Source organism: Somniosus microcephalus, unplaced genomic scaffold, assembly GCF_052327205.1.
Source record: "Somniosus microcephalus isolate GS21.2 unplaced genomic scaffold, FLI_Smic_1.0 unresolved_chr9, whole genome shotgun sequence".
NCBI lineage: Eukaryota > Metazoa > Chordata > Chondrichthyes > Squaliformes > Somniosidae > Somniosus > Somniosus microcephalus.
In genome coordinates this window covers 20,919,121-20,934,512 of record NW_028225187.1, presented here as the reverse complement: position 1 = coordinate 20,934,512, position 15,392 = coordinate 20,919,121, and the positions used below count along the sequence as shown (strand labels likewise).

General features: G+C 50.7%; 1 protein-coding gene across 1 annotated transcript in view; it reads left to right on the top strand.

Annotated features, from left to right (window-relative positions):
* Positions 1 to 15,392, top strand: part of LOC147084895 (uncharacterized) — a 51,430-nt gene that overhangs the window by 5,088 nt on the left and 30,950 nt on the right. Inside the window, exons 3-4 of the mRNA XM_085979285.1 lie at positions 7,451 to 7,538; positions 15,184 to 15,289. Coding sequence (XP_085835411.1) covers positions 7,451 to 7,538; positions 15,184 to 15,289 — 194 coding nt within the window. The remainder of the gene's footprint in view (positions 1 to 7,450; positions 7,539 to 15,183; positions 15,290 to 15,392) is intronic.

Sequence of the window (15,392 nt, the reverse complement as noted above, 5' to 3'; positions counted from 1 at the left end):
CTCTCCTCGTAGGTCATTCCCGCCATTCCAGGTATCAGCCTGGTGAATCGCCGTTGCACTCTTTCCATGGCAAGAACATCCTTCCGCAGATGGGGCGACCAAAACTGTACACAATACTCCAGATGCGGTCTCACCAGCACCTTGTACAGCTGTAGTAAGGTATCCCTATTCCTATACTCGAACCCCCTTGATATGAAGGCCAACATACCATTTGCCTTCTTAATCGCCTGTTGCACCTGCATGCTCTCCTTCAGTGACTGGTGCACAAGAACACCCAGGTCCCTCTGCACTTCCCCATCTCCCAATCTATTGCCATTTAGATAATAATCCACCCTCCTGTTTTTACCCCCAAAGTGGATAACCTCGCATTTATCCACATTATAGTGCATCTGCCACGTATCCGCCCATTCCCCCAACCTGTCCAAATCGCACTGTAGCCTCCTGACATCCTCATCAGAGCCCACCCCTCCTCCTAGTTTAGTGTCGTCAGCGAATTTGGAAATATTGCATCCAATTCCCTGATCCAGATCATTTATATATATTGTGAACAGCTGGGGTCCCAGGACAGATCCTTGCGGCACCCCGCTGGTCACTGCCTGCCACTCCGAAAACGAGCCGTTTATTCCAACTCTCTGTTTTCTATCCGCCAGCCAGTTCTCTATCCACGTTAATACTTTGCCCCCAATCCCATGAGCCTTAATTTTGCATGATAATCTTTTGTGTGGTACCTTATCGAAGGCTTTCTGGAAGTCAAGGTACACCACATCCACTGGCTCTCCCCCATCTATTTTACCAGTTACTTCCTCAAAAAATTCCAGCAGATTAGTCAAACACGATTTACCCTTTGTAAATCCATGTTGACTCTGTCCGATCCTTTCCCCATTTGTCAAGTGCTCCGCTATTTTATCCTTAATAATGGACTCTAGCATTTTGCCCACAACCGATGTAAGGCTTACTGGTCTATAATTCCCTGCTTTCTCTCTACCCCCCTTTTTAAATATTGGGGTAACATTAGCTACCCTCCAATCCACGGGAACTGTTCCCGAGTCAATGGAGTTCCGGAAGATGATCCTTAGAGCATCTGCTATCTCCAGGGCCACCTCCTTAAGTACCCTAGGATGTAGTTTATCAGGCCCCGGGGATTTGTCGGCCTTCAGTCCCCTCAACTTACCCAACACCATATCCCTAGAGATACTAATTTCTGTCAGCTCCTCCCTTGATCCCCTTAGCCTTAAGAAATATATCTAACTCCTTCTTGAATATATTTAATGAATTGGCCTCCACTGCCTTCAGTGGTAGAGAATTCCACAGGTTCACCACTCTCTGGGTGAAGAAATTCCTCCTCATCTCTGTCATGGGAATCCTTTGTCTCTTAACCTGCCCCATTACCATCTCCGCTTGCCTTGAATATCTCTTAATGTCTCTTAATCTCTCCTGCCTTCCATCCTATCACAGACCTTCCCTTTTGTTCTTTCCTCCCCTCCCCCCATTTCCCAGCCCCTAAACTTGCTTAAAAATCTGTTCCATCTCCTGCTTTTTTTCCAGTTCTGACGAAAGGTCCCACACCTGAAACGTTAACTCTGTTTCTCTCTCCACGGATGCTCGATTGGGCTTATACTCGCTGGAGTTTAGAAGAATGAGAGGGGATCTCATTGAAACTTATAAAATTCTAACAGGACTGGACAGACTAGATGCAGGAAGGATGTTCCCGATGGTCGGGGAGTCCAGAACCAGGGGTCACAGTCTAAGGATAAGGGGTAAGACATTTAGGACTGAGATGAGGAGGAATTTCTTCACCCAGAGAGTGGTGAACCTGTGGAATTCTCTACCACAGAAGGCAGTGGAGGCCAATTCATTAAATATATTCAAGAAGGAGTTAGATATATTTCTTAATGCTAAAGGGATCATACAAACATAAACATAGACGATAGGAGCAGGAGTAGGCCATTCGGCCCCTCGAGCCTGCTCCGCCATTCAATGCGATCATGGCTGATCATCCAAATTCAGTACCCTGTCCCTGCCTTCTCCCCATACCCCTTGATCCCTTTAGCCTCAAGAAATATATCCAACTCCTTCTTGAATATATTTAATGAATTGGCATCTACTGCCTTCTGTGGTGGAGAATTCCATAGGTTCACCACTCTCTGGGTGAAGAAATTCCTCCTCATTTCTGTCCTAAATGGCTTAGCCCTTATCCTTAGACGGTGACCCCTGGTTCTGGACTCCCTGACCATCGGGAACATCCTTCCTGCATCTAGTCTGTCTAGTCCTGTTAGAATTTGATAAGTTTCAATGAGATCCCCTCTCATTCTTCTAAACTCCAGCGAGTATAAGCCCAATCGACCCAATCTCTCCTCATACGTCATTCCTGCCATCCCAGGTATCAGTTTGGTGAATCTTCGCTGCACTCCCTCCATGGCAAGAACATCCTTCCTCAGATAAGGCGACCAAAACTGCACACGATACTCAAGGTGTGGTCTCACCAAGACCCTGTACAACTGCAGCAAGACATCCTTGTTCCTGTACTCGAACCCTCTCGCTACAAAGGCCAACATACCATTTGCCTTCTTAACCGCCTGCTGCACCTGCATGCTTACCTTCAGCGACTGGTGCACAAGGACACCCAGGTCTTGTTGCACTTCCCCTTCTCCCAATCTATTGCCATTCAGATAATAATCTGCCTTCCTGTCAAGGGGAGAAAGCAGGGACAGGGTACTGAATTTGGATGATCAGCCACGATCTCATTGAATGGCGGAGCGGGCTCGAGGGGCCGAATGGCCTACTCCTGCTCCTATCTTCTATGTTTCTATGTTTCTAATGTGTCTTAACCTCTCCTGCCTTCTATCCTATCACTGACCTTCCCTTTTAATCTTTCACCCCCTCCCCCTTTTCACAGCCCCTAAACTTGCTTTCCATTTCCTGCTTTTTTCCGGTTCTGACGAAAGGTCATCGACCTGAAACGTTAACTCTGTTTCTCTCTCCACGGACGCTGCTCTGGCCTGCTGAGTTTTTCCAGCATTATCTGTTGTTATTTTGCTATTATTAATATTGATTGTGCACCATTTGGGTGTCTTTATCGGAGGAAGGACATACTTCCCTTAGAGGGGTGTGCAACTTAGGTTCACCGGACCGGTTCCTGGGATGGGGGGGAGTTGTCCTATGAGGGGAGATTGAGTAGACTGGACCTATATTCTCTGAAATCATAGAATCATTGAAATTTACAGCGCGGAAGGAGGCCATTCGGCCCATTGTGTCCGCGCTGGCCAACAAAGTGCTCTCCAGCCTAATCCCACTTCCCAGTTCTTGGTCCGTAGCCCTGTAGGTTACAGCATCCCAAGTGCACATCCAAGTACTTTTTAAATGCCATAGAAACATAGAAGATAGGAGCAGGAGTCGGCCATTCGGCCCCTCGAGCCTGCTCTGCCATTCAATGAGATCATGGCTGATCATCCAAATTCAATACCCTGTCCCTGCTTTCTCCCCATATCCCTTGATCCCTTTAGCCTTAAGAAATATATCTAACTCCTTCTCGAATATATTTAATGAATTGGCCTCAACTGCCTTCTGTGGTAGAGAATTCCACAGGTTCACCACTCTTTGGGTGAAGAAATTCCTCCTCATCTCTGTCCTAAATGGCTTACCCCTTATCCTCAGACTGTGACCCCTGGTTCTGGACTCCCCGACCATCGGGAACATCCTTCCTGCATCTAGTCTGTCTAGCCCTGTTAGAAATTTATAAGTTTCAATCAGATCCCCTCTCATTCTTCTAAACTCCAGCGAGTATAAGCCCAATCGACCCAATCTCTCCTCATACGTCATTCCTGCCATCCCAGGTATCAGTCTGGTGAATCTTCGCTGCACTCCTTCCATGGCAAGAACGTCCTTCCTCAGATAAGGCGACCAAAACTGCACACAAACTGCGGCACGGTGGCATAGTGGTTAGCACTGTTGCCTCACAGCGCCAGGGACCCGGGTTCGAATCCGGCCTTGGGTGACTGTCTGTGTGGAGTTTGCACATTCTCCCCGTGTTTGCGTGGGTTTCCTCCGGGTGCTCCGGTTTCCTCCCACAGTCCAAAGATGTGCGGGTTAGGTCGATTGGCTATGATAAATTGACCCTTAGTGTTAGGGGGATTAAATACGTGGGGTTACGGGGATAGGGTGGGATATGTGTTGGTGTAGGGGTTACGGGGATCGGGTGGGATATGTGTCGGTGCAGGCTCGATGGGCCGAAATGGCCTCTATCTGCATTGTGGGGTTTCTGTGATTCTGTGACTCTGTGAATACTCAAGGTGTGGCCTCACCAAGGCCCTGTACAACTGCAGCAAGACATCCTTGTTCCTGTACTCGAATCCTCTCACTATGAAGGCCAACATACCATTTGCCTTCTTCACCGCCTGCTGCACCTGCATGCTTACCTTCAGCGACTGGTGCACAAGGACACCCAGGTCTCATTGCACTTTCCCTTCTCCCCATCTATTGCCGTTCAGATAATAATCTGCCTTCCTGTTTTTGCCACCAAAGTGGATAACCTCGCATTTATCCACGTTATACTGCATCTGCCATGCATCTGCCCAATCACCCAACCTGTCCAAATCATCCTGGAGTTTCTCGGCATCCTCCTCACAGCACACACGCCCACCCAGCTTTGTGTCGTCTGCAAACTTAGATGAGGGGTTCTGCCTCGACCACCCTTTCAGGCAGTGAGTTCCAGACCCCACCACCCTCTGGGTGAAGAACGCTCTCCTCAACTCTCTTCTAATTCATTGCTTTCAATCTCTGCCTCCTGGTTATTGACCCTCTCTGCTAAGGGAAATAGGTGCTTCCTATCCACTCTATCTAGGCCCCTCATCATTTTATGCACCTCAATAAGGTCTCCCCTCAGCCTCCTCTGTTCCAAAGAAAACAACCCCAGCCTATCCAATCTTTCCCCGTAGCTGAAATTCTCCAGCCCAGGTAACATCCTCGTAAATCTCCCCTGGTGTTTAGAAGAATGAGATGGGGAGAAATGAGCAAAATGGGTAGCGAAATGGACAGGAGTGGGGTGGAAGGAAAGTGTCCCCCATTCGCCAATCACTTGATGTCCCGCGTAGCTCAGTAGGTAGCAGCCTCGCCTCTGAGGCAGAAGGTTGTGCGTTCAAGTCCCACTCCAGAGACTCGAGCTCCAATAATCCAGGCCCACACTCCCCGGTGCCAGTACTGAGGGAGCGCTGCACTGTCGGAGGTAGATGTATATACTCTAGGACTCGAGCCCCATAATCCAGGCCCACACTCCCCGGTGCCAGTACTGAGGGAGCTCTGCACTGTCGGAGGTAGATGTATATACTCTAGGACTCGAGCTCCATAATCCAGGCCCACACTCCCCGGTGCCAGTACTGAGGGAGTGCTGCACTGTCGGAGGTAGATGTATATACTCTGGGACTCGAGCCCCATAGTCCAGGCCCACACTCCCCGGTGCCAGTACTGAGGGAGCGCTGCACTGTCGGAGGTAGATGTATATACTCTCGGACTCGAGCCCCATAATCCAGGCCCACACTCCCCGGTGCCAGTACTGAGGGAGTGCTGCACTGTCGGAGGTAGATGTATATACTCTGGGACTCGAGCCCCATAGTCCAGGCCCACACTCCCCGGTGCCAGTACTGAGGGAGTGCTGCACTGTCGGAGGTAGATGTATATACTCTAGGACTCGAGCCCCATAATCCAGGCCCACACTCTCCGGTGCCAGTACTGAGGGAGCGCTGCACTGTCGGAGGTAGATGTATATACTCTAGGACTCGAGCCCCATAATCCAGGCCCACACTCCCCGGTGTCAGTACTGAGGGAGTGCTGCACTGTCGGAGGAGCCATTTATCGGATGAGATGTTAAACCGAGGCCCCGTCTGCTCTCTCAGGTGGACGTATAAGATCCTATGGCACGATTTCGAAGAAGAGCAGGGGAGTTCTCCCCGGTGTCCTGGGTCCAACAGTTATCCCTCAATTAACATCACTGTATGCAGCGTGGGTTTAGCAGTATGATAGCCAGACTCCAAACCATCATAAACACCTTCACCGAAGCATACGAGAGCATGGGCCTTACACTAAACATCCGTAAGACAAAGCTCCTCTACCAACCTGCCCCCGCCACACAGTGCTGCCCCCCGATTATCAAAATCCACGACAAGGCCTTGGACAACGTGGACCACTTTCCATACCTTGGGAGCCTACTGTCAACAAGGGCAGATGTCGACGACGAAGTCCAACACCGCCTTCAGTGTGCCAGTGCAGCCTTCGGTCGCCTGAGGAAGAGAGTGTTTGAAGACCAGGACCTCAAACCCGGCACTAAGCTCATGGTCTACAGGGCAGCAGTGATACCCGCCCTGCTGTATGCCTCAGAGACATGGACCATGTACAGCAGGCACCTCAAAGCACTGGAGAGGTACCACCAATGCTGCCTCCGCAAGATCCTGCAAATCCATTGGCAGGATAGGCGCACCAACGTCAGTGTTCTTGCTCAGGCCAACATCCCCAGCATCGAAGCTTTGACCACGCTCGATCAGCTCCGATGGACGGGCCACATTGTCCGCATGCCCGATACGAGACTCCCAAAACAAGCGCTCTACTCGGAGCTCCGACACGGCAAGAGAGCCCCAGGTGGGCAGAGGAAACACTTCAAGGACACCCTCAAAGCCTCCTTGAAAAAGTGTAACATCCCCCACCGACACCTGGGAATCCCTGGCCCAAGATGCACAAAGTGGAGGAGAAGCATCCGGGAAGGCGGCGAACACCTCGAGTCTCTTCGCCGGGAGCAAGCGGAAGCCAAGCGCAAGGAGCGCAAGGAGCGCACGTCAACCCAAGCACCCCACCCACCCGCCCCCTTCAACCACCGTCTGCCCCACCTGTGACAGAGACTGTAGGTCCCGCATTGGACTCATCAGTCACCTGAGAACTCATTCTTAATGTGGAAGCAAGCCATCCTCGGTTCCGAGGGACTGCTTAAGAGAGGAAGAGAAGCCAGACTCCAAGGGTTAAGTTATGAGGAAAGATTAAACAAACTAGGGTTGCATTCCCTGGAATTTAGAAGGTTAAGTGGTGATCTGATCAACGATTTCAGGATATTAAGGGGAACTGATAGTGTAGAGAGAGAGAGAAACTATTTCCGCTGGTTGGGGAGTCGAGGATTCGGGGGCAGAGTCTAAAAATTAGATCCAGACCTTTCAGGAGTGAATTTAGGAAACACTTCTACACACAAAGGGTGGGAGAAGTTTGGAACTCGCTCCTGCCAATGGCAATTAATGCTGGATCAATTGTTCATTTTAAATCTGAGATTGAATAGATTTCTGTTAATCAAAGATTTTAAGGGACATGGGGCAAAGGTGGGTAGATGGAGTTAGGTCACAGGTCCGCCATGATCTCATTGAATGGCGGAACAGGCTCGAGGGGCTGAATGTTCTCAACCTGTGTTTCTTGCCACCAGAGAGCAAGATGATAATGAACTACGGGATAATAACCTTCTTAATCCTCACGCTTATCGGAGCCTGCCTCGGATGCCTCTTCTACTTCAGGTAGGTCGATCTTCCCCTCACCCTCCCTGACAGACCGGTCGATGCCTCCTGCCACTGGAAACAGTTTCTACTTATTTACTCCATCAAAACCCTTCATAATTTTGAACACCTCTATTAAATCTCCTCGTAACCTTCTCTGCTCCAAGGAGAACAATCCCAGCTTCTCCAGTCTCTCCACATCACTGAAGTCCCTCATCCCTGGTACCATTCTGGTCAATCTCCCCTTAACCTTCTCTGCTCTAAGGAGAACAATCCCAGCTTCTCCAGTCTCTCCACATCACTGAAGTCCCTCATCCCTGGTCCCATTCTGGTCAATCTGCTCTTAACCTTCTCTGCTCTAAGGAGAACAACCCCAGCTTTGCCAGTCTCTCCACATCACTGAAGTCTCTCATCCCTGGTACCATTCTGGTCGATCTCCCCTTAACCTTCTCTGCTCCAAGGAGAACAATCCCAGCTTCTCCAGTCTCTCCACATCACTGAAGTCCCTCATCCCTGGTCCCATTCTGGTCAATCTCCCCTTAACCTTCTCTGCTCTAAGGAGAACAATCCCAGCTTCTCCAGTCTCTCCACATCACTGAAGTCCCTCATCCCTGGTACCATTCTGGTCAATCTCCCCTTAACCTTCTCTGCTCTAAGGTTCGATAAGGTAGACGTAGAGAAGATTTTACCACTTGTTGGGGAGAGCAGAATGAGAGGCCATCGACATAAGATAATCACGAATAAATCCAATGGGGAATTCAGGAGAAACTTCTTTACCTGGAGAGTGGTGGGAATGTGGAACTCGCTACCACAGGGAGTGGTTGAGGTGAATAGTATAGATGTATTTAAGGGGAGGCTGGATAAAAACAGGAGGGAGAAAAAAGTGAAGGACCCTCTACACTGTCCCATCAAACACTCCCAGGGCAGGTACAGCACGGGGTTAGATACAGAGTAAAGCTCCCTCTACACTGTCCCATCAAACACTCCCAGGGCAGGTACAGCACGGGGTTAGATACAGAGTAAAGCTCCCTCTACACTATCCCATCAAACACTCCCAGGGCAGGTACAGCACGGGGTTAGATACAGAGTAAAGATCCCTCTACACTGTCCCATCAAACACTCCCAGTGCAGGTACAGCACGGGTTAGATACAGAGTAAAGCTCCCTCTACACTGTCCCATCAAACACCCCCAGGGCAGGTACAGCACGGGGTTAGATACAGAGTAAAGCTCCCTCTACACTGTCCCATCAAACACTCCCCGGGCAGGTACAGCACGGGTTCGATACAGAGTAAAGCTCCATCTACACTGTCCCATCAAATACTCCCAGGGCAGGTACAGCATGGGGTTAGATACAGAGTAAAGCTCCCTCTACACTGTCCCATCAAACACTCCCAGGGCAGGTACAGCATGGGGTTAGATACAGAGTAAAGCTCCCTCTACACTGTCCCATCAAACACTCCCAGGGCAGGTACAGCATGGGGTTAGATACAGAGTAAATCTCCCTCTACACTGTCCCATCAAACACTCCCAGGGCAGGTACAGCACGGGTTAGATACAGAGTAAAGCTCCCTCTACACCGCCCCATCAAACACTCCCAGGGCAGGTGCAGCACGGGTTAGATACAGAGTAAAGCTCCCTCTACACAGTCCCATCAAACACTCCCAGGGCAGGTACAGCATGGGTTAGATACAGAGTAAAGCTCTCTCTACACCGCCCCATCAAACACTCCCAGGGCAGGTACAGCACGGGGTTAGATACAGAGTAAAGCTCCCTCTACACTGTCCCATCACATGCTCCCAGGGCAGGTACAGCACGGGGTTAGATACAGAGTAAAGCTCCCTCCACATTGTCCCATCAAACACTCCCAGGGCAGGTACAGCACGGGTTAGATACAGACTAAAGCTCCCTCTACACTGTCCCGTCAAACACTCCCAGGGCAAGTACAGCGCGGGTTAGATACAGAGTAAAGCTCCCTCTACACTGTCCCATCAAACACTCCCAGGGCAGGTACAGCACGGGTTAGATACAGAGTAAAGCTCTCTCTACACTGTCCCATCAAACACTCCCAGGGCAGGTACAGCATGGGTTAGATACAAAGTAAAGCTCCCTCTATACTGTCCCATCAAACACTCCCAGGGCAGGCACAGCACGGGGTTAGATACAGAGTAAAGCTCCCTCTACACTGTCCCATCAGACACTCCCAGGGCAGGTACAGCACGGGGTTAGATACAGAGTAAAGCTCCCTCTACACTGTCCCATCAAACACTCCCAGGGCAGGTACAGCACGGGGTTAGTTACAGAGTAAAGCTCCCTCTACACTGTCCCAACAAACACTCCCAGGGCAGGTACAGCACGGGGTTAGATACAGAGTAAAGCTCCCTCTACACTGTCCCATCAAACACCCCCAGGGCAGGTATAGCTCGGGGTTAGATACAGAGTAAAGCTCCCTCTACACTGTCCCATCAAACACTCCCAGGGGAGGTACAGCACGGGGTTAGATACAGAGTAAAGCTCCCTCTACACTGTCCCATCAAACACTCCCAGGGCAGGTACAGCACGGGTTAGATACAGAGTAAAGCTCCCTCTACACTGTCCCCATCAAACAAACCCAGGGCAGGTACAGCATGGGGTTAGATACAGAGTAAAGCTCCCTCTACACTGTCCCATCAAACACTCCAAGGGCAGGTACAGCACGGGGTTAGATACAGAGTAAAGCTCCCTCTACACTGTCCCATCAAACACTCCCAGGGCAGGTACAGCACGGGGTTAGAGACAGAGTAAAGCTCCCTCTACACTGTCCAATCAAACATTCCCAGGGCAGGTACAGCACGGGTTAGATACAGAGTAAAGCTCTCTCTACACTGTCCCATCAAACACTCCCAGGACAGGTACAGCACGGGGTTAGATACAGAGTAAAGCTCCCTCTACACTGTCCCATCGAACACTCCCAGGGCAGGTACAGCACGGGTTAGATACAGAGTAAAGCTCCCTCTACACTGTCCAATCAAACACTCCCAGGGCAGGTACAGCACGGGTTAGATACAGAGTAAAGCTCCCTCTACACTGTCCCATCAAACACTCCCAGGGCAGGTACATCACGGGTTAGATACAGAGTAAAGCACCCTCTACAATGTCCCATCAAACACTCCCAGGGCAGGTACAGCATGGGTTAGATACAGAGTAAAGCTCCCTCTACAATGTCCCGTCAAACACTCCCAGGGCAGGTACAGCACGGGGTTAGATACATCGTAAAGCTCCCTCTACACTGTCCCATCAAACACTCCCAGGGCAGGTACAGCACAGGGTTAGTTACAGAGTAAAGCTCCCTCTACACTGTCCCATCAAACACTCCCAGGGCAGGTACAGCACGGGGTTAGCTACAGAGTAAAGCTCCCTCTACACTGTCCCATCAAACACTCCCAGGGCAGGTACAGCACGGGGTTAGATACAGAGTAAAGCTCCCTCTACACTGTCCCGTCAAACACTCCCAGGGCAGGTACAGCACAGGGTTAGATACAGAGTAAAGCTCCCTCTACACTGTCCAATCAAACACTCCCAGGGCAGGTACAGCACGGGTTAGATACAGAGTAAAGCTCCCTCTACACTGTCCCATCAAACACTCCCAGGGCAGGTACATCATGGGTTAGATACAGAGTAAAGCTCCCTCTACACTGTCCCCATCAAACACTCCCAGGGCAGGTACAGCACGGGTTAGATACAGAGTAAAGCTCCCTCTACACTGTCCCATCAAACACTCCCAGGGCAGGTACAGCACGGGGTTAGATACAGAGTAAAGATCCCTCTACACTGTCCAATCAAACACTCCCAGGGCAGGTGCAGCACGGGTTAGATACAGAGTAAAGCTCCCTCGACACTGTGCCATCACACACTCCCAGGGCAGGTACAGCACGGGATAGATACAGAGTAAAGCTCCCTCGACACTGTCCCATCAAACACTCCCAGGGCAGGTACAGCATGGGTTAGATACAGGTAAAGCTCCCTCTACACTGTCCAATCAAACACTCCCAGGGCAGGTACAGCACGAGTTAGATACAAAGTAAAGCTCCCTCTACACTGTCCCATCAAACACACCCAGGGCAGGTACAGTACAGGTTAGATTCAGAGTAAAGCTCCCTCTACACTGTCCCATCAAACACTTCCAGGGCAGGTACAGCACGGGTTAGATAGAGAGTAAAGCTCCCTCTACACTGTCCCATCAAACACTCCCAGGGCAGGTACAGCAAGGGTTATATACAGAGTAAAGCTCCCTCTACACTGTCCCATCAAATACACCCAGGGCAGGTACAGCACAGGTTAGATACATCGTAAAGCTCCCTCTACACTGTCCCATCAAACACTCCCAGGGCAGGTACAGCACGGGGTTAGTTACATTGTAAAGCTCCCTCTACACTGCCCCATCCAACACTCCCAGGGCAGGTACAGCACAGGGTTAGATACAGAGTAAAGCTACCTCTACACTGTCCCATCAAACACTCCCAGGGCAGGTACAGCACGGGGTTAGATACATTGTAAAGCTCCCTCTACACTGCCCCATCAAACACTCCCAGGGCAGGTACAGCACGGGGTTAGATACAGAGTAAAACTCCCTCTACACTGTCCCATCAAACACTCCCAGGGCAGGTACAGCACGGGGTTAGATACAGAGTAAAGCTCCCTCTACACTGTCCCATCAAACACTCCCAGGGCAGGTACAGCACGGGGTTAGATACAGAGTAAAGCTCCCTCTACACTGTCCCATCAAACACTCCCAGGGCAGGTACAGCACGGGTTAGATACAGAGTAAAGCTCCCTCTACACTGTCCCATCAAACACTCCCAGGGCAGGTACAGCACGGGTTAGATACAGAGTAAAGCTCCCTCTACACTGTCCCATCAAACACTCCCAGGGCAGGTACAGCACGGGTTAGATACAGAGTAAAGCTCCCTCTACACTGTCCCATCAAACACTCCCAGGGCAGGTACAGCACGGGTTAGATACAGAGTAAAGCTCCCTCTACACTGTCCCCATCAAACACTCCCAGGGCAGGTACAGCATGGGTTAGATACATTGTAAAGCTCCCTCTACACTGTCCCATCAAACACTCCCAGGGCAGGTACAGCACGGGGTTAGATACAGAGTAAAACTCCCTCTACACTGTCCCATCAAACACTCCCAGGGCAGGTACAGCATGGGTTAGATACATTGTAAAGCTCCCTCTACACTGTCCCATCAAACACTCCCAGGGCAGATACAGCACGGGTTAGATACAGAGTAAAGCTCCCTCTACACTGTCCCATCAAACACTCCCAGGGCAGGTACAGCACTGGTTAGATACAGAGTAAAGCTCCCTCTACACTGTCCCCATCAAACACTCCCAGGGCAGAAAGAGCACGGGTTAGATACAGAGTAAAGCTCCCTCTACACTGTCCCATCAAACACTCCCAGGGCAGGTACAGCACTGGTTAGATACAGAGTAAAGCTCCCTCTACACTGTCCCATCAAACACTCCCAGGGCAGGTACAGCACAGGGTTAGATACAGAGTAAAGCTCCCTCTACACTGTCCCATCAAACACTCCCAGGGCAGGTACAGCATGGGTTAGATACAGAGTAAAGCTCCCTCTGCACTGTCCCATCAAACACTCCCAGGGCAGGTACAGCATGGGTTAGATACAGAGTAATGCTCCCTCTACACTGTCCCATCAAACACTCCCAGGGCAGGTACAGCATGGGTTAGATACATTGTAAAGCTCCCTCTGCACTGTCCCATCAAACACTCCCAGGGCAGGTACAGCACGGGGTTAGATACAGAGTAAAGCTCCCTCTACACTGTCCCATCAAACACTCCCAGGGCAGGTACAGCACGGGGTTAGATACAGAGTAAAGCTCCCTCTACACTGTCCCATCAAACACTCCCAGGGCAGGTACAGCACGGGTTAGATACAGAGTAAAGCTCCCTCTACACTGTCCCATCAAACACTCCCACGGCAGGTACAGCACGGGGTTAGATACAGAGTAAAGCTCCCTCTACACTGTCCCATCAAACACTCCCAGGGCAGGTACAGCATGGGGTCAGATACAGAGTAAAGCTCCCTCTACACTGTCCCATCAAACACTCCCAGGGCAGGTACAGCACGGGGTTAGATACAGAGTAAAGCTCCCTCTACACTGTCCCATCAAACACTCCCAGGGCAGGTACAGCACGGGGTTAGATACAGAGTAAAGCTCCCTCTACACTGTCCCATCAAACACTCCCAGGGCAGGTACAGCACGGGGTTAGATACAGAGTAAAGCTCCCTCTACACTGTCCCATCAAACACTCCCAGGGCAGGTACAGCACGGGGTTAGATACAGAGTAAAGCTCCCTCTACACTGTCCCATCAAACACTCCCAGGGCAGGTACAGCACGGGGTTAGATACAGAGTAAAGCTCCCTCTACACTGTCCCATCAAACACGCCCAGGGCAGGTACAGCACGGGTTAGATACAGAGTAAAGCTCCCTCTACACTGTCCCATCAAACACTCCCAGGGCAGGTACAGCACGGGTTAGATACAGAGTAAAGCTCCCTCTACACTGTCCCATCAAACACTCCCAGGGCAGGTACAGCACGGGGTTAGATACAGAGTAAAGCTCCCTCTACACTGTCCCATCAAACACTCCCAGGGCAGGTACAGCACAGGGTTAGATACAGAGTAAAGCTCCCGCTACACTGTCCCATCAAACACTCCCAGGGCAGGTACAGCACAGGTTAGATACAGAGTAAAGCTCCCTCTACACTGTCCCATCAAACACTCCCAGGGCAGGTACAGCACGGGGTTAGATACAGAGTAAAGCTCCCTCTACACTGTCCCATCAAACACTCCCAGGGCAGGTACAGCACGGGGTTAGATACAGAGTAAAGCTCCCTCTACACTGTCCCATCAAACACTCCCAGGGCAGGTACAGCACGGGGTTAGATACAGAGTAAAGCTCCCTCTACACTGTCCCATCAAACACTCCCAGGGCAGGTACAGCACGGGGTTAGATACAGAGTAAAGCTCCCTCTACACTGTCCCATCAAACACTCCCAGGGCAGGTACAGCACGGGGTTAGATACAGAGTAAAGCTCCCTCTACACTGTCCCATCAAACACGCCCAGGGCAGGTACAGCACGGGTTAGATACAGAGTAAAGCTCCCTCTACACTGTCCCATCAAACACTCCCAGGGCAGGTACAGCACGGGTTAGATACAGAGTAAAGCTCCCTCTACACTGTCCCATCAAACACTCCCAGGGCAGGTACAGCACGGGGTTAGATACAGAGTAAAGCTCCCTCTACACTGTCCCATCAAACACTCCCAGGGCAGGTACAGCACAGGGGTAGATACAGAGTAAAGCTCCCTCTACACTGTCCCATCAAACACTCCCAGGGCAGGTACAGCACGGGGTTAGATACAGAGTAAAGCTCCCTCTACACTGTCCCATCAAACACTCCCAGGGCAGGTACAGCACGGGGTTAGATACAGAGTTAAGCTCCCTCTACACTGTCCCATCAAACACTCCCAGGGCAGGTACAGCACAGGGTTAGATACAGAGTAAAGCTCCCTCTACACTGTGATTGTTCTCACGCACACTTTGAGAGAGGCTGAATTCTGACCAGACACTGTCACGAACCTTTCGATTGGCAGAAGACGACAGCAAGAAGCAAAGAAGGCGAGGCACAATGAAATGACAAAGAGAAAGATGGACAAGAAGATGGACAAGGCGATGGAGGACCACAGTCGGAGGACAGGGGTGAGTGGGAAATTTGTGGTACTTTCAACTTTCATCTCAGTCTGTCAAAAGACATTCTAGACCTTATAATATATACAAGGACTGCTGTTCCCTATAATATACA